The sequence below is a fragment of the Podarcis vaucheri genome (genome assembly GCF_965113315.1).
Source record: "Podarcis vaucheri genome assembly, chromosome: 4".
NCBI classification, from domain to species: domain Eukaryota; kingdom Metazoa; phylum Chordata; class Lepidosauria; order Squamata; family Lacertidae; genus Podarcis; species Podarcis vaucheri.
Genome location: NC_138762.1, coordinates 77,406,884 through 77,430,723, shown reverse-complemented (window position 1 = coordinate 77,430,723; position 23,840 = coordinate 77,406,884). Strand labels below are relative to the sequence as shown.

General features: G+C 41.6%; 4 protein-coding genes across 9 annotated transcripts in view; 2 read left to right on the top strand and 2 right to left on the bottom strand.

The window, feature by feature from the left end:
• Positions 1-1,120: 1,120 nt before the first annotated feature.
• On the bottom strand, positions 1,121-5,722 carry MRPL30 (mitochondrial ribosomal protein L30). Its single transcript, XM_082220181.1, has 5 exons — positions 5,564-5,722; positions 4,628-4,711; positions 3,197-3,343; positions 1,401-1,474; positions 1,121-1,300 (listed from the first exon to the last, which is right to left on the bottom strand). Exons 1-5 carry the CDS (start codon positions 5,615-5,617, stop codon positions 1,165-1,167), a joined length of 495 nt encoding a protein of 164 aa, XP_082076307.1. The 5' UTR covers positions 5,618-5,722; the 3' UTR covers positions 1,121-1,164.
• Positions 5,723-5,798: 76 nt separating this feature from the next.
• On the top strand, positions 5,799-12,796 carry MITD1 (microtubule interacting and trafficking domain containing 1). 2 transcript variants are annotated; one of them, XM_082220171.1, is made up of 7 exons: positions 5,799-6,120; positions 8,081-8,182; positions 8,303-8,439; positions 8,520-8,606; positions 9,817-9,932; positions 10,808-10,868; positions 10,955-12,796. In XM_082220171.1, exons 1-7 carry the CDS (start codon positions 6,000-6,002, stop codon positions 11,048-11,050), a joined length of 720 nt encoding a protein of 239 aa, XP_082076297.1. In that variant the 5' UTR covers positions 5,799-5,999; the 3' UTR covers positions 11,051-12,796. The 2 variants fall into 2 exon arrangements, with proteins under 2 accessions (XP_082076297.1, XP_082076298.1); XM_082220172.1 differs by lacking the exon at positions 8,520-8,606.
• On the bottom strand, positions 12,742-15,321 carry LIPT1 (lipoyltransferase 1). Its single transcript, XM_082220137.1, has 2 exons — positions 14,989-15,321; positions 12,742-14,251 (listed from the first exon to the last, which is right to left on the bottom strand). Exon 2 carries the CDS (start codon positions 14,012-14,014, stop codon positions 12,899-12,901), a length of 1,116 nt encoding a protein of 371 aa, XP_082076263.1. The 5' UTR covers positions 14,015-14,251; positions 14,989-15,321; the 3' UTR covers positions 12,742-12,898.
• A 5,834-nt stretch (positions 15,322-21,155) lies between these two features.
• The window catches only part of TSGA10 (testis specific 10), a 41,609-nt gene continuing 38,924 nt past the window's right edge, over positions 21,156-23,840 (top strand). For 3 of the 5 annotated variants that reach the window (XM_082220063.1, XM_082220062.1, XM_082220064.1), the window contains exon 1: positions 21,159-21,633. In XM_082220063.1, the coding sequence (XP_082076189.1) occupies positions 21,574-21,633 (60 nt within the window). In that variant the 5' untranslated portion in view covers positions 21,159-21,573. Of the gene's footprint in view, positions 21,634-23,840 lie in introns of all 5 variants that reach the window. The other 2 variants (XR_014218947.1, XM_082220061.1) reach the window with 2 other exon arrangements.

Sequence of the window (23,840 nt, the reverse complement as noted above, 5' to 3'; positions counted from 1 at the left end):
TTTTTTTACTCTAGCACAGAGCACACTTCAGCAAGGTTCTATTCTACAATGGATGATGGAGTCATCATCGCTCCCAAGCTGTTTCAGCCCATTTAGACTGTTTTTGTGTATAAAACATTAGCGCAAAAGAATCTTTTCAGCCGTAACGTGTGCACATTATATTGCTCAGAAGTTTCCAGTCGTTCTCCTCACGCTCCTGCTGCTGCCACGAGGGAGGAAAGAAATCTGAGGCAAGCCTTTGTGCTGCATGCAAACCAACACTCATGATTTGTTTTCCCCAAACAACAATGGCCAAGCCAAGAACCAACCTTGGCTTCCATTCTTGGCTTATGAAACAGAAAGCCAGCCTCTGGTTTGTTTCCTTCCTGGTACAGCAACAGCAACAAGGACTTATATGAACCTTAGCATGCACGGAAGTCAGTCATTTTATTTCTGCCTAAATCAGGAACAATGAATACATTCCATATTTCAAACAGTGTATTAGACAAACTGTTATAGGGAACCAAGTTTCTTCAGGAGTTTATAAAGAATTCCTCATTGAAAATAAAAATGAAGAGAGTTTGTCCATGCATTGAGTTTCTCCTACAGTATACTGCTGGATAGTACTGGGTTGGTTTAGTGTACACTTTCTATTAAACATAGAATAATGAGGTGGTCATGCTTTAGGCTACAATCCAAGTCCCCTTTATGTTCAGAGCTTGGTAGTGGGACAACCATCATGCTCTGCTGCTGCTTGCCTGGGGTTCAGTTTGGCCGGCGTCCCAGTGAGGTGCATCTGAAATGAGAATCCCAAAAAGAAACAAAGCAGAAGCAAAAAGGGGGGGGGAGGCAAGAGAGGCTTTTAACCACCCTACAAATTTCAGACTCCATTGGTGGCTCTTCAGGGAGTTCCTTAGACAAGTCATTGTGGAAAAGTGATCGCTGGCGGTAGAAATGTTTGAGACCTACTATGGTGCTTCCAATAGGCAAACAGTGGAAAAAGGAATTACATACACATACAGTCACGCTTGATGAAATGCTTCTATAATCAGCATTAGTACTAGCCACGTTTGTTTGATTAATCAGTCAAATAAAGCCTTGACACAGTACAAGGGATGGGTAGATGAGCTCCCCAATCAAATTTCAGTTTAAAATTACATTTATTGTACAGAATGCCACTACACATTACAAAGCATCAATCTTTTTCTGTTCCGGTTCTTTTAGACGACGGCGAATTATTAGTTCACCTGCACAGTTAATAAAGGTGTCAGACATTTCTTCTTCAGATGGAATTCCATGGGGTAGCTTTAACGGTTTTATGCTATAGGAGCGGAGGAGGAAGCAGGAGAAGAGACAAAATACATTAGTGCTGTTCTACAAAAGCCATTTTAAAATGCTTTTGTCAAGAAGAGTTAACTAACCTTATTAGATGTTTAATCACTTTCAGTTTTTCATTCACAGAAGGGATGTTTTTATGCACTCTTAGCTCATACCTCTGTAGATAAGCAGATTTTATAGAAAAGTTCAGTTTCACAGAAAAGTTCAGTTTCAAACACATGATTGCATACACACACACACACACACAGAGCTTGCAGTAGTAGTTGCAGCAAGTGTGCTATTCTTAAAATATAACTATGACAATCCTGCATTACTTCAGGGGTAGCCAATGTGATACTCTGCAGATCATCTAGTTGGACTCCAGTTTCCATCAGCTCCAGCAAGACTAGCCAGAGGTCATGGATAACAGGTGTTATCCTTGATAACAACATCTGGTTAGCATTACATTGGCTGTTATTGCATTACTTGGTGATTTATATTATTCACATATATTGTCCTTCATTCTGTGAGAGCCTAAAGAGGTGAATTCATCCATAAAGATTTAATAAAAATACAGAAGATGGTATCCAGTGTTAGCAATACTCAGAGTAGGAGCACTGAAAGAAATACGCAAGTCCATTAATTTCAAAGGGTCTACCCTGAGTATCACTAATACTGGATAGCACCCTATGCCAATGAAAGGTATAGTTTAAGAACCAAAGATTAATACAGGGGGAAATACCAATATTATACTTCATCTCTTCTTGTCATCCTCTAATAAAAAAAATAATGGTTCAGGGGAAAATACATATAGTATAATTCATTCCTTTTTAGCTCACACATATTTTAGTACAGGATCATTTCTGCTAAAGTTCATGGAACACTGTATATTTGCTACCATATTTAGAATGTCAAAATTGTGATAAATAGCAAACACTTAGATAAAGGAGTGAACTAAGATGAATTAGCTGACTGCTAAAAATTCTGATTAGATCTCTACACACCTCAGCAAGAGAGAACACTCAAAACCAGGCTTTCATGTGTAGATTCCTTTACTAATCAGGGACAAGCTTCCAACTGCGGCTGCTTATATGCACTGCGGTAAGACATCCAGATGCAAAGCATCTACTTGTCTTGCATGGCAGAATATGAATGTATGTTCCCACATGCTCTCAGGCAACTGGTTGCACAACAAAATATACCTAGTATGGCTTTGAAACTGCTTTTTCATGGATATCTAACAAGTGATTTACAAGCTGAGAACAGGATAATGATGCATAATGATACACAGACATGGAATGCCTCAGCTGGGTTTTTGGAAAGTTGCTAGGCAACCTCCACCCCACTCTCCCAGGTAGTTCCAGCTGCCCACCCCCGATCCAAAGATAAACAGAAGCTGCTATGAGTGCACTTCTGGGCTCCCCTCTCCTCCCAATGTAGAAGATTACACTGCTGTAGCATGTCAGAGCAGGCATTAGGGAGCCACTGGTGAGAGTTCCTATCTCATTCTGCTCTGCTCAGGAAAGTTTGGCTGGCACCTTTGTTATATACTGAATATAAACTGAATATAAAGGCAAACAGATATCAAACCCATTTTTAACGATTTACCATTAACTAATGTGGATCTTCTACAAGAAACTGCAAAGGGACTCAGCAGATCATTGAATTTAATACCTTGCCCTTGCCCTGAGCTGAAGTTGTTCTACTCTTATCTCTGAAAGACTGCAAACCTGTGCACATTTACCAAGGAGCAAGTCTAATCTAATATAGTGGGACTTACATCTGAATAAACATGTGTAGGATTAGGCTGTATGTTTTAATGCCAGAGAGAGATAATTATTTACTGGGCTTTCCCCCTATGCAACAGAGCGTCCCCACAAAATGCTAATGTATTTTATACTTTTTCCAATCCAAGAGATTTGATTATCTCTTTTTCCCAATAAGGACGCCTTCTTCCACTTCTGACTCTGGTCACAAGGTGCAGTTTATGGGGCTGCTGTGGATCACCCCCATATTTTTCATGATCACCAGGCCGCGGCTGAAATACCTAAAATAAATTCAACAAAAGCAGGTTTCAGTAATACAGTTATCAGTAGCTGAATATAGTATACTATATCAGTAGTTGTAAAAAGGTAATTTGTAGCAAAGTAGTTGAAGATAGCAGAGGAATAAGTCTGTATCAATACTTTTTTTTAGCAAAATGATACTGTACTAAAATGTGTGTGTACTAAAAAGGAATGAATTATACTATTTGTATTTTTCCCTGAACCATTTATTTTTTATTAGAGGATTACAAGAAGAGATGAAGCATAATATTGGTATTTTCCCCTCTATTGATTTTTGGTTCTTAAACTATCCCTTTCATTGGTATATGGTGCTATCCAATATTAGTGATACTCAGAGGAGACCCTTTGAAATCAATGGACTTGAGTATTTCTTTCAGTGCTCCTATTCTGAGTATCACTAACATTGGACACTCCTTCATTGCAGGTTTCTAAAGAGAGGCTGGGTGGCCATCTGCCAGCGATTCTTCAGCTCTGATTCCTGCACTGCACAGAGTTGAACTTGATGACCTTTGGGATCTCTTCCAACTCTACAATTTTGTGATTCTATGTGTAGCACATTTACATTTAAATTCTATGTACTGTACACTTACCTGGGGGTTAAGCCCCACTGAATATAATGAAACTTACTTCTGAGTAACATGCATATAAATGAATTGTAAACAGTAGAACATGGACCTGAAGATTTTTTTTACAAGAGAGTTTGATATGTGAATATATGTGCTAAGGCAGACATACTGGTCAATGATTCTTGGAATATCTCATATAATATTTGTAGGACATTTTACAATTTAGCTTTGAGATGCTTCCTCCCAAAAGGTATGAGATGCTAACTATCTGTAGCTCCACTGTACAGTGGTACCTCGGTTTACCAACTTCATCTGTTCTGGAAGTCCGTTCTTAAACCAAAACCATTCTTAAACCAAGGCGTGCTTTCCCTAATGAGGCCTCCCACCGCCAGTGCCCTTCCACCATTTGGATTCCGATCTTAGACTGAGGTAAAGTTCGCAAACCGGGACACTACCTCCAGTTTTGCGGAGTTCGTAAACCAAATTGTTCGTAAACAGGACTATTCTTAAACCGAGGTACCACTGTAGTGTTTACTTTTCTCTCTTCTTATCCTTTCGCTTATTCTACTTGTCCTTTTTTGAGGTCTGTAACTGCTTTCTCTACTTATGTAACAAAATGAAAAAAGACGTATTTTATGAAAATAAATAAATGAAAGAAAATGAGATACTAATTCCGCACCCCCACAACACAAAGCTTACCGATTCGGGAATTCTTGACCTTGTAAATTTCTGCCTGATCCACACCCTCCAGGTGATTGGTTCCACTTTGTATTTTGCAAGACTCTGGAGCAGGAAGGAAAGACAATTCTTTATTGCATAGGCTAACTACAAGTTATAATCTACTAATTCCTTTATTTATTTATTTTTGTTCTTCAAGTGCACTTCCAATACTAACCCTAATAGCAAGCAAATCGACAATTACTGACATTATTATTAGACGCTAGTATGACATTTTTTGTTTCTTGTTTGCTTTTTTAAAAAAAGTCAGGTTATCAAACATTTTTTTTTCTTACAATGCAATGAAGCAGCCCAGAAAAAAAAAGTTAATGAAATGAGAGGTCATATGGGGTCAAAGGTCGTGTCCCATATACATATATATTTGGATAGCGTTCTCCCTGGAGAGAGCAGGAGGAGAAATGACACCTTGTAGATGTTCAGAAGCACAGCCGTGCTAATTACTACCAACATTTTCCCAAATCAAAACCTGACATTGGCACCATCAAATGGGGGGGGGGGGCTAAATGGCGGCCGCCAACACCAAGGAATACGGAAAACCTGAAACATTCATAGAATCATAGAACTGGAAGGGATCTCGGAGTTCCATCTAGCCCAGGGGTCAGCAACCTTTTCCAGCCATGAGCAGGTCCACTGTCCCTCAGACCATGCGGTGAGCCGGACTATATATTATTTTTTTTGGGGGGGGGGGGATGAACGAAATCCTATACACCACAAATCACCCAGAGATGCATTTTAAATAAAAGGACACATTCTACTTTTAGGTTGCCTACCCATGTTCTAGCCCAACCGCCTGCAATGCAGGAATCTTCACTAAATAACAAACCACGGGGCCAAAGTGCGGTTATCGACGCACAGGACAGCACAATAGGTCCTCCCCACTTTCCCCGCGTTCCTCACCTGCCAGGCAGCAAAAGGGTTCCCGCCCGCAACTCTGCCCAGCAACGCCGCCATGTTGAAACCCCGCCACCGGCCTCACTCCCCCAGCGTTCTAAGCGAGGCAAGGACGTCGCTCGGCTCGACCAATCAAAGTCAGCGCCGCGTTCTCCTCCTCCTCCTCCTCCTCTCTAGGAAGCGGATGTGTCCGAAGGGAAAGGAACGTCTAGGAAGATCGAATCTCTATGGGCGCGCTCTTCCGCCCGCTGGGCGCGCTACCTTTCGGTTTCCAGTTCTCAGGAATCACGTGACAGGCGGCGGGCGTGGAATCCTGCTAGTTGCAGGTTTGCTTGGGTCGCCTTAGGGACTGGTGTCTCCCGGAGGCTTGCCCCTCTCCCTCCGTACGGCGGCGAATCGCCCTGCTAAGCGAGGACCCCGACGCCGTGCTTTCCCAGCGGCCATGGAAGACCCGGCGGTGCTGGTGCTGAAGCGGGCGGTGGAGCTGGACTCGGCTTCTCGCTTCCAGGAGTCCCTTGTTTGCTATCAGGAAGGGATTGACCTCCTGATGCGGGTCCTCAAAGGTGAGGCTTTTTCTTCCTCCCCGTCGCTCCCTGCAGGTGGATTTCCCTGTTAGGTGCGGTCTGAAGGCGGAGGAGCGCGGCAAAGTCCTGGGTCCCTTGGGAACCTGTGTGACTTCCGAGGAGATGCGTATAGGATCGAGGAGCTCATTATCTCTTTAAATAAAGCAAGTCATCCTGCGCTGTTTGTAAATGTGTATCTGAAGAAGTGTGCATGCACACGAAAGCTCATACCAGTAACTAACTTAGTTGGTGCTACTGGAAGGTATTTTTTATTTTATTTTGTTTAGGAACCCCCTGCTTACGAAATAATATGTAGATTTTTAATTTTTACAAATACTTATTATCAAGTTTATATACTGCCCTATACCCGCAGGTCTTATTTCTCATTTTATGTTTCATTTATACTTTTCAAATTTATACATTTCACTAATTTTACAATCATTTTACCATTTCAAAACTTGACTTCCTTCCCCCTCTTTCTGGGTTCCTTAATTTGTTTTTAATATCTTCTGCGTAGCCAAATTAACTTAATTTACTCATTCATCTTCTTTACATATATACTCTTATAAAACTTGAGGTCGTTACAATAATCGTTCCAATGTTTTTATCTGTTTATAATTTATAAATATTCAATAAACCGTTTCCATTCTTTTATAAAATATTAGTTCTCTTGATTCCTTATTCTTCTGGTAAGTTTCACCATTTCTGCATATTCTGTAAGTTTTTGTATTCATTCTTCTATTCCTGCAGGTTTAGGGAGGTTACAGGGAAGCTTTTAATGTTTAATGAGTTATTGTATTTTAATATTCTGTTGGAAGCCGCCCAGAGTGGCTGGGGAAACCCAGCCAGATGGGCGGGGTATAAATAATATAAAAATATTATTGTTGTTATTAAAATCACAATATAAAAACACAAAATACATAATCAAAATAAAAACAACCCAATAACCCCCATCCACTCCAACACATTTTAAAATGGCATTGGATGCCAATCAGCCAAAGGCCTGGTTAAAGAGGGATAAGAAGCCACTGCCGAAAAGGCCCATTCTCGTGTTGCCACCCTCCAGACCTCTTTTGGAGGAGGCACACAAAATAGGGTCACAGATGATCTCAGAGTCTGGGTAGGTTCATCTGGAAAGAGGTGGTCCTTGAGGTATTGCGGTCCTGAGCCATTTAAAGCTTTATTGGTCAAAACCGGCACTTTGAATTGGGCCCGGTAGATTATGCTACCTTAAACGTAAAGGGACCCCTGACCATTAGGTCCAGTCATGACCAACTCTGGGGTTGCGGCACTCATCTCACTTTATTGGCCGAGGGAGTCGGCGTACAGCTTCCGGGTCATGTGGCCAGCATGACTAAGCCGCTTCTGGCAAACCAGAGCTGCACACAGAAACGCTGTTTACCTTCCCACCAGAGCACTTGTGCTTTCGAACTGCTAGGTAGGCAGGAGCAGGGACCGAGCAACGGGAGCTCACCCCGTCGCGGGGATTCGAACCACCGACCTTCTGATCGGCAAGTCCTAGGCTCTGTGGTTTAACCCACAGCACCCCCCGCGTCCCTATGCTACCTTAGATGCTACAATAAGCCTATCTGCCCAGTAAGTTATTATGGCAGACATATCCTCCACAAAATTAGATAATTCTTAAGGGAATTCAAAGGTATCCATAACCCTTTAGTCCATGGTCCTTTAGAAGGGTGAAGATGATGATCAGGGGCCTGGAAACCAAGCCTTATGAAGGACGGTTGAGGGAAATGGATATGTTTAATCTGGGAAAGAGAAGATAATGATATCCATCTTCAAATATCTAAAGGGCTTGTCATGAGAGTTGGGTACTGGTCAGTTTCCCTGTTGTGTGCATGCAGGTCTAAAATTTAAAGTGAAAGGAAGGGAATTGATGAACTATTTTTCTCATTGTTTTTCTGCATCTTGTATTCTGTAATTTCTGTATTCTGTATTTCAGCAACAAAAGATCAGAAGAAAAAGGCTCATTACAGAGACAAAATAACAAGTTACATGGACAGGGCAGAAGAGATTAAGAAATATATTGAGAAAGAGAAAGAAGGTATGAAGCTGTAATGTAAGTTTCATTATTATGGCTGTGGAATTATATATTGCATTCTTTGTTTCATTCGAAAATGCCATACTGCATTTTTTTCAAACTGAAAAGTTTTCTTCTTTTTAGATGGAAAATACCACAAACAAATTAAAATAGAAGAAAATTCAAAAGGTTTCAGCTATGAAAAGCTGTTTCAAGAATATCTTAATGAAACTGTTACAGAGGTTTGGGTTGAGGACCCTTATATTAGGCAAGTCCATCAGGTAAGACATGGTTGATTTATACACTCAAAACGATTTCTTCTTTTCCATCTAAAAAATTAATCTTATTTACTTATTTACAGTTGTACAACTTCTTAAGATTCTGTGAAATGCTTGTTAAAGGACCATGCAAAGTGAAAACTATACATCTTCTTACATCTCATGATGAAGTAAGTATTTTACCCTGACTGCAATCCACATACTTGGATTGTGTCCCAAGGAATTCAGTGATACTTGCTTCTGAGTAGATTATGATAATGATAATAACAGCAACAGCTAGACCACCAGCTCCCCAAACACACTTAAATATGATATGCATAGGGTTGCAGTGTTGTCCATATAAAGTTGTACTTACTGAAGTTAAGCAGTGACTGTAATTGCCATGGCAAAAGTAAAAAAAGGATTTGCTTTTGTCAATGAATTTTTCAGTTGACATTTTGCTAGCAGTAATATATTCTGGATTCAGAATGGGTCTGAAATTAATATGCTATCTTTTTTCTTTCTGAAGATACCGGTCTATTTCTGACAGATATCTTCAACAACTCAGTAGTGAGGGAAACAAGATGGAAAAGATTGCTATATTTTGCACCTAAAAGTAGACACATTTTGTACTGGGGAGGTTTTAGGGTAATAGGAGGCTTATGAATAGCCACTCATCAAATTACCTGTGTTTACTAACAATAGGGAAATAAGAGGTTTTTATTAATTAGAAGAGAATGTTAATTAGAAGAAAATTGTGTTGTGAACCGCCCTGAAATCTGTGGATGAAGAGCGGTATACAAATTTAAATAATAGTAATTAAATTTAGGTAATTTATACTGAATTAGACGATTGCTTGATATTGTCTATTGATTAGCCAGACTCTCAAATGTTTCAAGTGGTTTCTCAGCCTTCCTGGAGATGTGAAAATTTGAACCTGGGATGATATTCATGCAAAACATGTTTTTTACAACAAGGTGGTTCTCCTTTCAAGCCATCAGTGTGCTACAAATGACATAAATTAACTGTGTTTGGAGAGCTGGTAGTCGAGTTTTTAAAAAAACGTGTGAATAATCTTTTATGGACTTCATCGCAATCTTAGTTTGAATCCATAGTTAGAAGTGTGTGTAGGTGGGGCTTGGTTTGGTGTGTGGTATTTTCATCTTTTGTCCTATGACATCTAGCCTCTTAACTTTTACTTATTCCATCTACCAAACACACACATTCCATTTCGTAAGATACTTTGCAGGAATTATGTTTAACGTTAAATTTGAGTATCTGCATTGGTAAAAGTGAAAATATTGAAGAGGCTTATTCATTCTGAGAAATACGACTAATATGAATTTACAGTATGTCGGCCATTATCTTTATTTGATTTGTAAAGCAAACAAATCTTTACAGGGCAATGAAAAGAGGCAACAAATGACTATCCTAGAAGAGATACAACAATCCCTGAAAGATTTTGGCGTTATTCTGGATGTATCATATTCTCCGTCAATACACGATCGAGAAATTAGGTTGGTGACATGTGCATAAAATGTTCCACATTGATTGTCTAAGATACAGGTGGTGATAATCAACTAAATCATAATGATAGCATATCCGTTGAAATCAATTGATAACATTTATTCCAGCAGCTCAACCCTGAGAATGACTAACGGTGGCTATCACCCATATAATTGATTACTAAGACTGTTATCCTAATTCTACTTACCTGGAAGTAAGCCCCGCTGAATCCAGTGGGGTTTACATTTGAGTAAACATGGTTGGAATTGCAGCCTAAGTTTATCTTCAAACCTTAAAGTTGTCAGTTCAGGTTCTGGAAACTTGTTAACTTTTAAAAGTATTTAGCAGTGGTGTCTCCTGCCAGCTGTTCAAATGACCACTTGTCCCCCTGCCTGCCTGCTGCTGAACAAAAATGACTACAGCAAGGCAAATGATGGGAACAGCAGTCAGAATATTTACATGGACACCCATGGTTAATATATATTTAACAGGTAACTGTCCGTTTCAACTTTGTATGCCATGGAGAGGCAAAGATGGCCTACTTCATATGTTCTCCACACACACACACCCTTAGGCTTCTATTGGAGTGTCTGCTTCATGTGAAATGGTATTTGTATGGGAAAGGGCTGACACTTGCATCACTACTCCATGTTGCAAATTAAGAGCATTCCCTGCTATGAACATTGTTGTTAACTCAATTGGAACAACTTGAAAGTTGCAAAGATTGAAATTGCCAACTATCATCTGTTCTTTGCTCATTGTGCTTCCTGAGCTTTTTACATATTAAGAGTGCTGTAAAATTATTTTCTTTCTCTTGTTAACCTTACATATGTCTAGTTTCTATATTTTTGAGGGAGCACTTCTCTTTTTTGCATTTAACACACAGATTCAACAATGGATGGATGATTAAAATTGGAAGAGGCCTTGATTATTTTAAGAAACCACAGGTGGGAACTGAATAGAAAAATATAAATTTTAAAATAAATTTGAACTGCTGAATGGCTTAATTGGTAGAATAATTTGTTTTCCACAGGGTCGTTTTTGCCTTGGATACTGCGATTTTGATTTGAGACCATGTCATGAAACTACAGTGGACATCTTTCACACTAAACATACAAAGAAAACATGACCCTAAGTTCCCAAACCAACCAGTCTCACTGGTGTGTTTGTTTTTTTGAGCAAGAGCTACTTTATTCCACCACATCCACTATGCATTTTTGTAAAGTAAACTGATTGTATTTTTTTTAATTTTAAAAAATCTGCACATCAGCCTGATATGATAGCTTATCTGAACAAAATGACATGTTTACCCCAGAGTAATGAACTGTCAGTGAAGGCCACAATTCTGATTTGCTTCCTTGTGCTGGGCTATCAGGTTTGCTTCCCATACCATGTGGAAGGATCCTCTAAAAAGCCTCTGAAGTAAAACATTTGACTACTGCATTTGTCTCTTAACAGCTACAATTCAGAAAAACCTGATTGGTGCACAGGAAAGAATTGTGCATATAGCTGGAAGATTTATAGAAGTTTTCCCTACAGCCATTTGCATTGCATATAGATTTAAATTTTAAAGTGAGAAGTTGGTTGCTTCTTCACCATGTGGTAGAAGTGTCAAAGAAACCCTCTGACAGCATTTTCCTCTTATTTTCACTGGGATGGATTCAGACTAAATTAAGTTTTCCTTTAGTCCTATACATAGCCATAGGACAAGTTAATCATGACTAACTTAAACTTGGCTAATTTCAGTTAAACTAAAGATGTAACTAGCTTAGTCTGGATAACACCCCATATTAACCTCAGGGACCACTCACAAGTTAAACAGGGATGCTGATGGTTCCCAAGCTGTATTTCAAGAATCACTGAACTAAGCAAGTAGCAAAAAATCTTCCAAACTCAGATATTATAGGCATCTTAATTGTGTGAAAAAGCAGCTAACTTCCTTAGGGATCAAAACTGGTAATATGCTACAGCTATGTATAATAAAGCTGTCCCCTTAATATGCTCAAGGAATTTGGAACCGTACAGGGAGCTTTTGCCTTATATGCCAATTTACTGAAGAAACAGAATTCTGGGGGGGAGTTATGCAGCTTGTCACAATAACAGGCTGATGTCACCACGAAACAATGGAGTTTCCCGCATTAGGGGAACCCCACACTGGCATAATACGGACACGTACGTTTTTATCTTTCACTATGGATTACTTTTGAGGAGAGGCAGAACTCTCGTAAAGGAAAGCAGCCCAGACAGACACAGGCTTCGACATTCTAGAATCAGCACAGCAAGATTGAGCACTATGCCAACCTGTCAATAATGGGAGAAGGCAAGAACATTCCTGTGAACCTCCATTAAATGGTGGCCTCTTGGTTAATCCCTATGTTCTAGGTCTCTCTTTTAAAGCCACCTCCTAATAAACGGCTAGGAAGTATTTGGTCACCAAAGTCTTAAATACATTTACATTGGCAATTGACTTAAGTAGAAGTTGCTTTCAAGTAAATGGGCTTTGGCTCTCAAGCTAACAATGCCTAGCATGACTCCTCTATTTCACGCATGCCATGTCTTACTAGAACTGGGAATTCAGAAGGCATAAATTGACCTTAAAATTCTTGTCTTGAATGTCTAGATACATGTTTTTAATGCTATACTATGCTATGTTTCTTTCTACCAGTATTTTTATTTTGTTTTATACTGTTTGCAAGCCGTTGTGTGATCCATTTGGGTAAGTCTGTAGGATGCTAACTTTAAGAAATAAATATGTAAATTTTAAAAGAGAAGACTTCTAAGGACTGGTGATAACCATTTTAAAAAACAAAACTGACTTGATTAACAAGTTTGTATTTTTTTATTTATGTTTTAATAAAAAGTGAATTTGTTTACATTCAGCAGTCTATTACTTCACTATTAAATATCACGTTCAGCCAAGTCCTTAAAACCCTCTGCTAGAATAAGACTGTATTGATAAAGGATTATCAGAAATCAACTACATTAGAGATACTATATTCTCACACAAGAAATTCCACTTGCCTTGTATCTTATAATCTGTGCATGTTCTCATCAAAGCAGCTGCTACTGCAGTGGTTTCCTTTGGACAGAATTTGCTGCCAGTAAGATGGTTTTTCAGTTCATCACACATGATTGGTGGCAACCAGAAAGGAGGCACATCAATGTTGCAAGTTTCAATCTTTCCATTTTTTACATCCACATTTATCTTCATTTCAAGGCAAGATTGTTCATCAACTATATTAAAGGATGTGCTAATACTGAACTTTGGTGTTTTGCCATATAGCCAATCCCAGGATTGCAGTTCTTTTGCTTTGTTATTAATTCCAGGGAATTCTGTTTCATCAGCTGGATTTATTTCAACAATATGGTTATCAATTTGGTGGTATGCAGCATATTCTTCTGCAATGGCATCAATGAGCATCTCACAAGTTAAAGTAGGCTCTTCTTCAAAGAGATTTTTCACTAAGGCAGGTACACTTGGCGTAGCATTGCTTTTTATCCCATTGTAAGGACTTTTGAGCACAGTTGATAAAATAAATTTATCAGCACTGCAGAGCAAGGTGCAGTGGTGATAAGCAGCAGTCCTTCCTAATTTTGCAGCCGTTCCTGAGATTTTAAAAATTCCATTTAACAAGAGGTCGTATCTCTCTGTAGCCTCCACATCTAATTGGGGCCGCAGGGCTTTCAATGCTCCAACCACTAGTTTTAAATTTTCCATTCTTTTGTACATCTTCCTATTTGTAAAGAAAGTGAGATTGATGTTGCCAGGATCATGGTAAACTGTTCCTCCCCCACTTTTTCTTCTAGCTAGTTTTATACCATTCTGTCTCATGAATCTGAGGTTACATTCCTGCCAAGGATTCTGATGTCTACCAATCACTACAGTAGAAGAATTTTTCCAAAGGAAAAGAATGTGTCTGTTTTCAAAATTCATATTATCATGGATCCAATCTTCTAAAGCTAAATTCTGATAAACATCCTGGGAAACAGACTGCAGGATCAGTCCTCTCGTTGCACATTTGAAGCCAGCAGCTGGAACTTTGAGGACACAGTGTAACTGGAAGCATTTCCTCAGAGATGACCGGATTATCATGTTTTAGTCTAACAAAACAATCAAAACAGCATAGGGTGATACACGTTTTGCATAGTCCATTTCAAAACCCTTTCAAAATATCATGTCTGTGTTTCATTGGAAAATCTTTTAAAACAATTCTGTTGAATCAGATTTTTTAAAAGACTTATTTCTCCTTTCTGACAAGTAGATTATAGAGTATTATATGACTGAATAATATGCAGAAATTGTCTATTCCAGTTGTGTTTTATCGACCACCTAAAGAAAAAACACAGAATTCATTGTTTACCCTCAAATAGCTCGTATGAGAGGCTATAAAAGATTTGCTAGGGTAATTTGTGGCTTTACGTTAATCATTTTAATCCTTTGAAATACCAAAAAGGGATTATTAGTTATTAGGCCTTAAGCTACAAAGGAAACAATACATTTCCTCCCACTCTCATTAATTTCACAACCCAGCAATATATGCCAAACGTGAAGGTCTCAGGGCTGGCGGAAAGCGGATTTTCAGCACTCAACTTTTGATATACCACAGGTTTCCACTCCCTGTATTGGGATAGCACCAAGAATAAAGCGTGCGTGGCAAACGTTTTCAATTTTGCGCTGCACCACTACCACCCTGGGCAAATTGCAGCAGTTGCTTCTGTGCTCAGAGACTATATTTTTGCAGGTTCTGATGGAGACCAAAGCCAGGCTGTGCACCCGAATAAGCTTTGTTCCATGCTGGCAGGCCTGGCAATGGAGATAGAAAAGGCACATTCCGCGACCCACCCGCCCGAATTAAACTGAATGCAACCTTGCTAAGACAAAAAAGCAACCCCCCGTCGGGCTACATGGGGCTCTGCGTATGGGACTGCCGCCCAAAGTCACCGGATCCTCTCAAGGACACCTTGCCCAGCTCCCGCGGGGCGCCACCGCGAAGATGGGAAGAGCATGGCAAGAGAAGCCCCTTCCAGCTTCTCCCAGCGCGCCCCGATACCCGTCGCCCTACTTACTGGGGATCAGCTCCCTTTGCCCACGCGGGAAGCGCGTTAAGTAGCCAGGCGGTGGCCATAGATCTAGAAATCAGGAGCAACGCGCGCAGATCTACATAGATCCAAGAAATAGTGAAGAGTCGCACACTGTCTGGATTGGGTTGCTCCCCTTCAAAAAATGCGCGTCTGTTTTCTAAAGGAACTTTCGCCACAGCTGGTACCTTTGGGCGGACACTCTGCTGCGCAACAGCTACTCCGAAGTCCTTGATTTCGCCATTTGTTTTCCATTGAGCAACACACATCCTTGTCAGAAGGTCCCGGAAGTTGCCTATACAGTACAGGATTAGAGAGACTATGGTTTTTTGTCCAAATATAGTCGCACAAAATTCCTTCCGGGTGCGCACAATAGAACCCGCCCGTGAGTTCCTATCAGGAGTGCTCACTTCTTACCGGCAAAAAAGTGGCATATTTCAAACAGTGGAAATCCGGACAGAAAAGTTGCTTTTGGCACAGTGGTTGAGCTTTTTACTTTTTTGTCCAATATTGCAAATCGCAACAAAGCTGTTTCGGAGCTATTTTTATGGAGGGACTGCCGACACGGGCTGCCACACGTCCGTACTTTCCCGGACATTTAGATGCATTCCGACCGGACACTGCTACAGAATGCAGTACTGTACTGTATTGCTTTCCGACCACTGTTGTTCGCTTCCTTGCAGCTGTTTCCATGGCAGTTAACGGCATTTTTCTTATTAGCGGGCAGAGGGGCGGGAGTAGATGCTGTGGAAGAGCATGGAAGATCACGGATATTTGCAGAGAAAGGCTGTCATTTGCATCGGTACTGTAATGGTTTTGCCATTCTCTGTTGCCCTGAAGCAGGCAAATCAGCCCGACAACATGAGAATCCGTATCCAAAGATTTGGCTCTTAAGCTCTGTTTTTGTTTATTTTTTTCTGAATATAAAATAGCAAAGTCTTATACTGTACCATAAATATAAATTGGCAAAAGCATTTTAACAAATGTCATTGAACATCCGTTATTTCCAAACCATCATTTTCTTTAACAAACTTTTGAGAACCGACGACATTATTAGAGCTAGCTTCTGAGAGAGTGCCTACATTATTTTGTATCCCTTCTGGTATATTTTTTCCCGTGTTTTGGAAAAAGCCAGTCATAGGTCCTAAACTGATTTCCTCAGTGTTTTGAAATAAATGGTCATTTGCGCTTGGAGTTCCAATATTTGTGTCATTCTGTATTATAGATACTGGTGTCTTCGTTTTACCACAACAGTTCCCCATGGTGTAGTTACTATGCAGATATCAGAAACAATGCAAAGTCGGTGATGGTGGTCTTCAGGGAGACTGCTGCATAAACCCTATGCAAAAAACCCCAACAAAATACTATTAGAATAACTGAAGAAATTCCATTAACTAACGTGTGATTCTACAACTATGCATTTTGCTTCTGGAAGTAATATTAAGATGCAGGAAATTTAACATTCATTCTATTTAAATGAACAAACACAAAGAATATGGCCCCTAATGCACACACAAAAACCCCACTGAAAGTGCAGGACAAATGAACAATATAAGTAACAGTGGTTGTTATTAATGGAAATAGCAATACAATATGTATTAACAGCAAGGTTTTCATTCAACTGGAACTCACCAGAACTTAGTACTGTACCTCTCAGGTAGGTGCCATTGCCATTATAACAGAACAAGGGAGACGTTCATGGTGTGTTCCAGCACCTCTTTTTCTATAAAAATAACACTGGTTAACAGTCCATTTGGGAACTTCTGTGCTTTGGTGTGGTTTACCAGTTTGAGTATGGGTATGGGTGCGCAACCCAAGCTTGTGCAGAATTTAGGCAGTATGAACAAAGAGAACCAGCCATTATTTGTTAAACATATCAATAACACAGCCCGTTGTGTAAGTTGATAAGCAAGGTTATAAACATACTATAGTTGACAATGGGATGTAGACTCAGTAGCCTGTGAGAATAGAGTACATCACACTAAATGTACTTCTTGTCTTCCATACAATTTTGGATGAGGCTCTAGAGTATGAATGGAACCTCATTATATTTTACCTGAAGCATCACATATCCAAGGCAAAGTTACCTTTGGTATCTCTCTGTAACTTCAGCTCTGGGCTTCTCACATTGTATAGTAATCCTGGGATGGTGAACCACAATCCTGGAGGCAGAGGCATCTTGCCCATAGAGGCAAGTGGAATGAGGCGCCAGGATGCCAAGTTCTGGAGGGCACCAGGGAAGAGCAGAGGCTGGACACGGCGCCTCCCGGCATCAGCTGACTGCCGTCGCTCGCCTCCACCATGCTGTGTTGAAGCAGCACTGTGCCGGGAGCCTCCACCTGCCATGGCCACCATCAAGGAGTTTGGCTGTATTGCCTTTAAGGCATGGCAGCCATGCAATTTCATAATTTTATACTATTCTGATCTCCTTGTATCATCTGAATATTTAGTAAGTAAAATACTATTCTATGCCTAAGTTGGTCTTGGTATTTTCAGAAACATGCCACTCTGGGAGGCTTCCAACCAAATATTAAAATACAGTAATACATCAAACACTAAAAGCTTCCCTAAACAGGGCTGCCTTCAGATGTCTTCTAAAAGTCTGGTAGTTGTTTTTCTCTTTGACATCTGGTGGGAGGGTGTTCCAAAGGGCGGGTGCCACTACTGAAAAGGCCCTCTGCCTGGTTCCCTGTAACCTTGCTTCTCGCAGTGAGGGAACCGCCAGAAGGCCCTTGGTGCTGGACCTCAGTGTCCGGGTAGAACGATGGGGGTGGAGGCACTCCTTCAGATATACTGGACCTTTAAAGGTCAGCACCAACACTTTGAATTGTGCTTGGAAACGTACTGGGAGCCAATGTAGGTTTTTCAAGACCGGTGTTATGTGGTCTTGGCGGCCGCTCCCAGTCACCATCTAGCTGCCGCATATATATAAATAAATACTACTATTCATATATTATAATATCCAGCAACTCAGTTAATTGTGTTCACTGAAAGAAGGCATCAGTTTATCGCTTTGTTAATATCATTTTAATTATTTGCTTAGATGACCACTTTTTTCCACATTCTATAGCACAACTATAGACTATCCTTATTTCTGTCATTTAAGGAGCCAGTTACCACGTTCTTGTTAACCCCCCCCCAGTTATATCACTCTTTGTGAAGCGCTTCTTTAAGGAGGATAATTTTATTCTGCTGCATTTCCCCTCAATTCAGCTGATACCTTTTATCTACAAAGCATGTTGCTATTCTCCTATATGTTTCTAGAATCTGTTAGCTGCTCTACAGATGAAAACCAACTTTTGATTATCTGAATCCATGTATAAAACATGTTGTTTAGTATATATTTGATATCAGTTCACCTATCAGCCTGTAAGATACTATGTCTATAAAATGTTACTTAATTTATAAAAATATTTAAAAGTACAAAACTATGTCCACAGTATTGCTGTTTAATGTGCCTTGAAATTACACATTACTGTGCAATGTGACATGAAATCCAGCCTCTATTTGTGAGGTAAATGCCACAGAGCACCTCATTTTTTTATTGTATCTGAGAGCAGTAAGAGCAAACTGTAATTGCTACTAACCTGTCAGAGATAAGCATCAAGAATGCAAGATAACTTGGTGGCGTTATGGAAACAGAGTTAATCTATTTTCTCCATTATTTCATGAGCAGATTGCTGGTACTCGAAGCCAATCCCCAATGAGCATGTTCTCTCTAAACTGAGTTATATGTTTATATGAGATACTTTGTGTTGACTAGCAGCAAGGAGAGTCTCCTGGATACAAATTCCCTCTGCTAAAACCTACAGGATGTGGAAAGGCATGAAGCATATTTCTCATCTTCCTTCAGCCAACTGTTTTGCAGAACCCAAGAAGGAACTTTAATGATTTTAAAGTGCTTATTATTTACCAGTAAGTGGGATCCACAACAAAATGTTGCAGGATGGAATTCTCCTCTACAGCTGTCCATCTAATTGGGCGTGCCTTCTGCCGGAACTCTGCTGCCCCTTCCCCTCAGTTTTCTGTTTCCATCTACCTGCCAATATGCTGAGCATGATAGTAAGTCCTCATTAGGCTCAGGGTAGGGGTTGCCACCCTTAAGCTTTTTATTTTCTTAAAAGTTGTTCTTTTTATGTGTATTTGCAAACCTGTTGGTTACCTAAAGCGTGCTAATACCTCCCTCTTGTTTGTGAGTGGTGCTGTTTTGGCTGCATCAAGAGAGTGGCACTTGGATAAATGAGTCTACTGTTAAGAAAATCACCTGAACCAGTGGCCTAGCGTGGGTTGTCAGCACCCGGGGCAAGGCAAGTAATTTGCGCCCCCTAACCCGTGGATTTTAGCACTGGAGCAGAGAGCTGCGAGTGCCCCCCCCCCCGATATTGCGCCCGGTGCGGCCGGCCCCCCTGCACCCCCCACGCTATGCCACTGACCTGAACGAAATGTTGCAGTGCTGTATTGGCTGAAAAAAAAAAGTTATAATCATAGAGAAGACTCCCTATTCCAACCCGAGTCTTAATTCACGTGCATTAAAAAGAAAGTGCACCCAAGTTTGCTTTTACAGTACCTTCCTCTTTGTGCACATGTGCTGCCATTTTGGTTACATTATGACAGGCACACAGGCAGCCCTAAAGTTCAGAGATAACATATAAACTTGATGGCAGAAAGTGAAGAGGAATTAAAGAACCTTTTAATGAGGGTGAAAGAGGAGAGCGCAAAATATGGTCTGAAGCTCAACATCAAAAAAACGAAGATCATGGCCACTGGGCCCATCACCTCCTGGCAAATAGAAGGGGAAGAAATGGAGGCAGTGAGAGATTTTACTTTCTTGGGCTCCATGAATAGTGCAGATGGTGACAGCAGTCACGAAATTAAAAGACGCCTGCTCCTTGGGAGAAAGGCGATGGCAAACCTAGACAACATCTTAAAAAGCAGAGACATCACCTTGCCAACAAAGGTCCGTATAGTAAAAGCCATGGTTTTCCCAGTAGTGATGTATGGAAGTGAGAGCTGGACCATAAAGAAGGCTGATCGCCGAAGAATTGATGCTTTTGAATTATGGTGCTGGAGGAGACTCTTGAGAGTCCCATGGACTGCAAGAAGATCAAACCTCTCCATTCTGAAGGAAATCAGCCCTGAGCAATCACTGGAAGGACAGATCCTGAAGCTGAGGCTCCAATACTTTGGCCACCTCATGAGAAGAGAGGACTCCCTGGAAAAGACCCTGATGTTGGGAAAGATGGAGGGCACAAGGAGAAGGGGACGACAGAGGACGAGATGGTTGGATAGTGTTCTTGAAGCTACCAGCATGAGTTTGATCAAACTGCGGGAGGCAGTGGAGGACAGAAGTGCCTGGCGTGCTCTAAATACACATAAAAAGAACAACTTTTAAGAAAATAAAAAGCTTAAGGGTGGCAACCCCTCCCCTGAGCCTAATGAGGACTTACTATCATGCTCAGCATATTGGCAGGTGGATGGAAACAGAAAACTGAGGGGAAGGGGCAGCAGAGTTCCGGCAGAAGGCACGCCCAATTAGATGGACAGCTGTAGAGGAGAATTCCATCCTGCAACATTTTGCTGTGGATCCCACTTACTGGTAAATAAGTGGTCACGAAGAGTCGGACACGACTAAACGACTAAACAACATATAAACTGATAGTGGCATCTTTGGAAACCACCCTAAATCTTGCGCTGTCTCTGCGTGTCCTTAATTTCCCTGAAATAATAATTAAAAAAAGAAATACTAAGGGCTAAAGAAAAAATAATAGCAGACATAGGGCACTAGGGCTCGTGCGACATCCCTGCGAGCCCTAGTGGCAGTGCCCAAGAACCTGTCCCCCCACCCCACCCCACCCTTCCTACGCCCCCGCGATAGAACTGTAGGCGCCTCACGCCCTTCCTTCCAACAAGGCTGTCCTTCCCCCCCCCCCGCCTCCCGGCGCCCGCGCGAACGCCGCGCGGCGTTTGAGGCGCGAGCAGCGGTTGACGCGGCCGGGCGCCAGATGAAGGGGGCGGGGTCAACAAGAGGAGCGCGCCCCTTGCCCGGTTTTGTCTCTAACAGGTAGCGAGAGAGCCGGAGGGGAGGGGGGAGCGTCGCGGCGCCGTTGCCAAGGAGACGCCGCGAGGGGCCAGGGAGGGGCGTTCATTGTGCCAAGCGGGTGGGGGGAGTTAACAAGCGCTCAGGGCGTCCTGAGGAGAATAATCAGAGGGGGTCTTGAGAGAGACGCGGACATTAACTCCCCACCCCCCCCACCCCGGCAATTAGTAGTTATTTTTTTTGCTGTGGGGGCGGGCATGACAGCTGCCTGGCTGTCACCCCCCCCCTTCCTCACTAGGTGAACCCGCCCGTCACGCGCCCCACGCCGCGCGGCCGTTGAGGTGAAGCAGGAGGCGGGGGATTGTTGCCTCCGAGGCGTCGTCGCTTACGCTGGCCGCTCATTGGTCCGCCGGGATTGAGAGGGAAAAGGAGGCGAAGGAGCGGGCGAGGCTGAGGAAGCTGAGTGGAGGAGCGACCGAGTGAGAGAGAGAGAGTGGGGGGAAAGGCAGGAATATTAGCTTAGTTTAGCTGCCGTCATGAGCTCTAGGAAATACCCCGGGCCCGGGCGCAGGAGGAGAAGAGAAATTCTTTCCAAGGTACAGAGAGCATACATGGTACATGGGCGTAGCCGGGGGGGGGGAGAGAAAGGCAGCTGCTTCCCCCCCCAAAAAAAAATAATTTATTTTTTTTTTAAAGTAGAAATTGTAGAAAGATTTTGATAGATTTTTCTCAGCGCTTTGGGGCGTGGTGTCAAAAGAAAGTAATTTAAAAACCGAGCTCCGTCGTTAGAGAGCATGGCGCTGATCATGCCAAAGTTTCACGGGTTCGATCCCTGTACGGGACTGGGCAGCCGCCTATTCCTGCATTGCAGGTGGGTGGACCCTCAGAGGGACCCTTCCAACTCTGCAACTCCCATAATCATACCATACATTTCATTATGGAATCTGCTAGGCAGAGCCGAACGGATGATGAGGGCAGGTGGGTGGTCCTGCCCCAACGCCAACATAAATCATGGCTACGCCCATGGCCACCAAGGAAACAGGAAGACACCCCAGTTGCATCCCAGGCAGGCTGCAGAGAAATGAGGTTTTATGTAGGTGCGCTCACTGCGGCTAAGTCTGAGCAGTTGTGTTTGCTTGAAGGAGGTGGTGGTGTCTTTTACTTGTAAGCATGGGTAGCTGCAAACCCACACTGTGGAATAGATGGGTTTTCAGCTGTCCACTGCACACCCGCAAAAAAGGTTGCAGAGTAGAATGAAAGAAAATCCACAAGCCCAGTATGTCCCTAGTATTATCTATGGGAAATACATCAGCCATTTCCTCTCCTTCCCTTAGGGTTATTTCTAAAGTTATATTTTAAATATATAAAATAAAAGTTTAAGAAGTTTCTGGTGTAGCAGCTACCCCTGAGTGTGCCTAGCCGTTAAGTCCTCAACCAAAACAAACTCTACTGTCATGGCAACCGATAGCCTTACATGGTGTCAAGTAGGCATGGCTTGACACCTCCAGGTGCCTTTTTGCTTTTGCACAGAATTAATCCAGAGTCAGTTTCATTCAGCAAACCTACTAAGCACGTAACTGTGATCGCAAATACAAGAGGGAGAATTCCAGTTTATTTTAGAAAGCAGATGCTTCCTTCTCTTAACACTAAATCATCTAGCTCAGTAAACATATAATCATGGAGAGCATATATAAGTGATAGATGTTTATCTGGTATTTTTAAAATATTCCTTTAAACACAAAATTTACTGAAATTCTAGCATTGCTTTTTCAAAGTCATTATCAGACTTATGTTTTACTAGAAAAATCAGTGTGAATAAGCTTTGAGTTCTGTGATTTTGTTTTAAAGGTGTGTGTTAATATAAAAAGGGGAGTGTATGAGATTGGGATTCAGCACTATTTGCTGAGGCTTTCCGGAGTATGATTGCCTGCGTTTGTGTGTCATAATATCCTCCACGTGACAGCCCTTTAGATTTGATAGTCATCTTCAAATTTCTAAAGGGCTATCAGAGGATGGATCAAGCTTGTTTTCTCCTGCTCTGGAGGCTAGGACCTGAACCAATGAATTCAGGTTACAAGAAGAGATTCCAACTAAACATCAGGAAGAACTTCCAGGCAGTAAGAGCTCTTCAACAGTGGAATGGACTCCCTTAGGAGGTTGTGAACTCTCCTTCATTGGAGGTTTTTAAGGAGAGGTTGGATGACCATCAGTCATGTATGATCTAGTTGAGATTCCAGCATTGCAGGGGGTTAGACTAGATGGGGACCCTTTCAGCTCTACCTATGATTCTATATAGGATTCTATATAAGGCTTCCCTGCTACTGAAAATGTTGGTGCTTGCTATTATTGTAGTACAAATAGATTAAAAATAAAAACCTTGTGAACATTGGCATGGCGGGGGGGGGCTGCTGCCTCCCAATCAAGTAAATAAATAAAATTACTTAACTAAAAATAAAATTGTAGAAGGATTTTGACAGATTTTCTGAGCATTTGTGGTCAAAAGAAAGTAATTTAAAACAACAGCTGTTGAGACATTTTATTCTGAATCTGTTAGACAGAGTCATATGGAGAATAATGACAGGTGGGTGTCCTGCCTCTATTAACATAAATCTGAGCTACACCCATGCTTGTGAACTGTTATAGAAGTAGGACTAAGCTCAACATTTAAGATGGCCCTAGTTATTAATTCCCAATGTACACATTGGGGAGATTAATTCAGTGGTACTTACTTCCCAGTAAACATAGGATTTGGTTGCTTAGGCCAGTGTTTCCCAACCCGTGTTCCGCGGCACACTAGTGTGCC

What these genes read in the sequence shown, in the direction of transcription:
- MRPL30 (XM_082220181.1), bottom strand. Translation starts at nt 5,617, where the DNA reads ATGGCGGCGTTGCTGGGCAGAGTTGCGGGCGGGAACCCTTTTGCTGCC. An exon ending in ACCCTTTTGCTGCCTGGCAG is followed by an intron (nt 4,712 to 5,563) that starts GTGAGGAACGCG and finishes TTCCTGCTCCAG; the next exon opens with AGTCTTGCAAAATACAAAGT. An exon ending in GTGATTAAACATCTAATAAG is followed by an intron (nt 1,301 to 1,400) that starts GTTAGTTAACTC and finishes CCGCTCCTATAG; the next exon opens with CATAAAACCGTTAAAGCTAC.
- MITD1 (XM_082220171.1), top strand. Translation starts at nt 6,000, where the DNA reads ATGGAAGACCCGGCGGTGCTGGTGCTGAAGCGGGCGGTGGAGCTGGAC. An exon ending in ATATTAGGCAAGTCCATCAG is followed by an intron (nt 8,440 to 8,519) that starts GTAAGACATGGT and finishes ACTTATTTACAG; the next exon opens with TTGTACAACTTCTTAAGATT. An exon ending in ATTATTTTAAGAAACCACAG is followed by an intron (nt 10,869 to 10,954) that starts GTGGGAACTGAA and finishes TGTTTTCCACAG; the next exon opens with GGTCGTTTTTGCCTTGGATA.
- LIPT1 (XM_082220137.1), bottom strand. Translation starts at nt 14,014, where the DNA reads ATGATAATCCGGTCATCTCTGAGGAAATGCTTCCAGTTACACTGTGTC.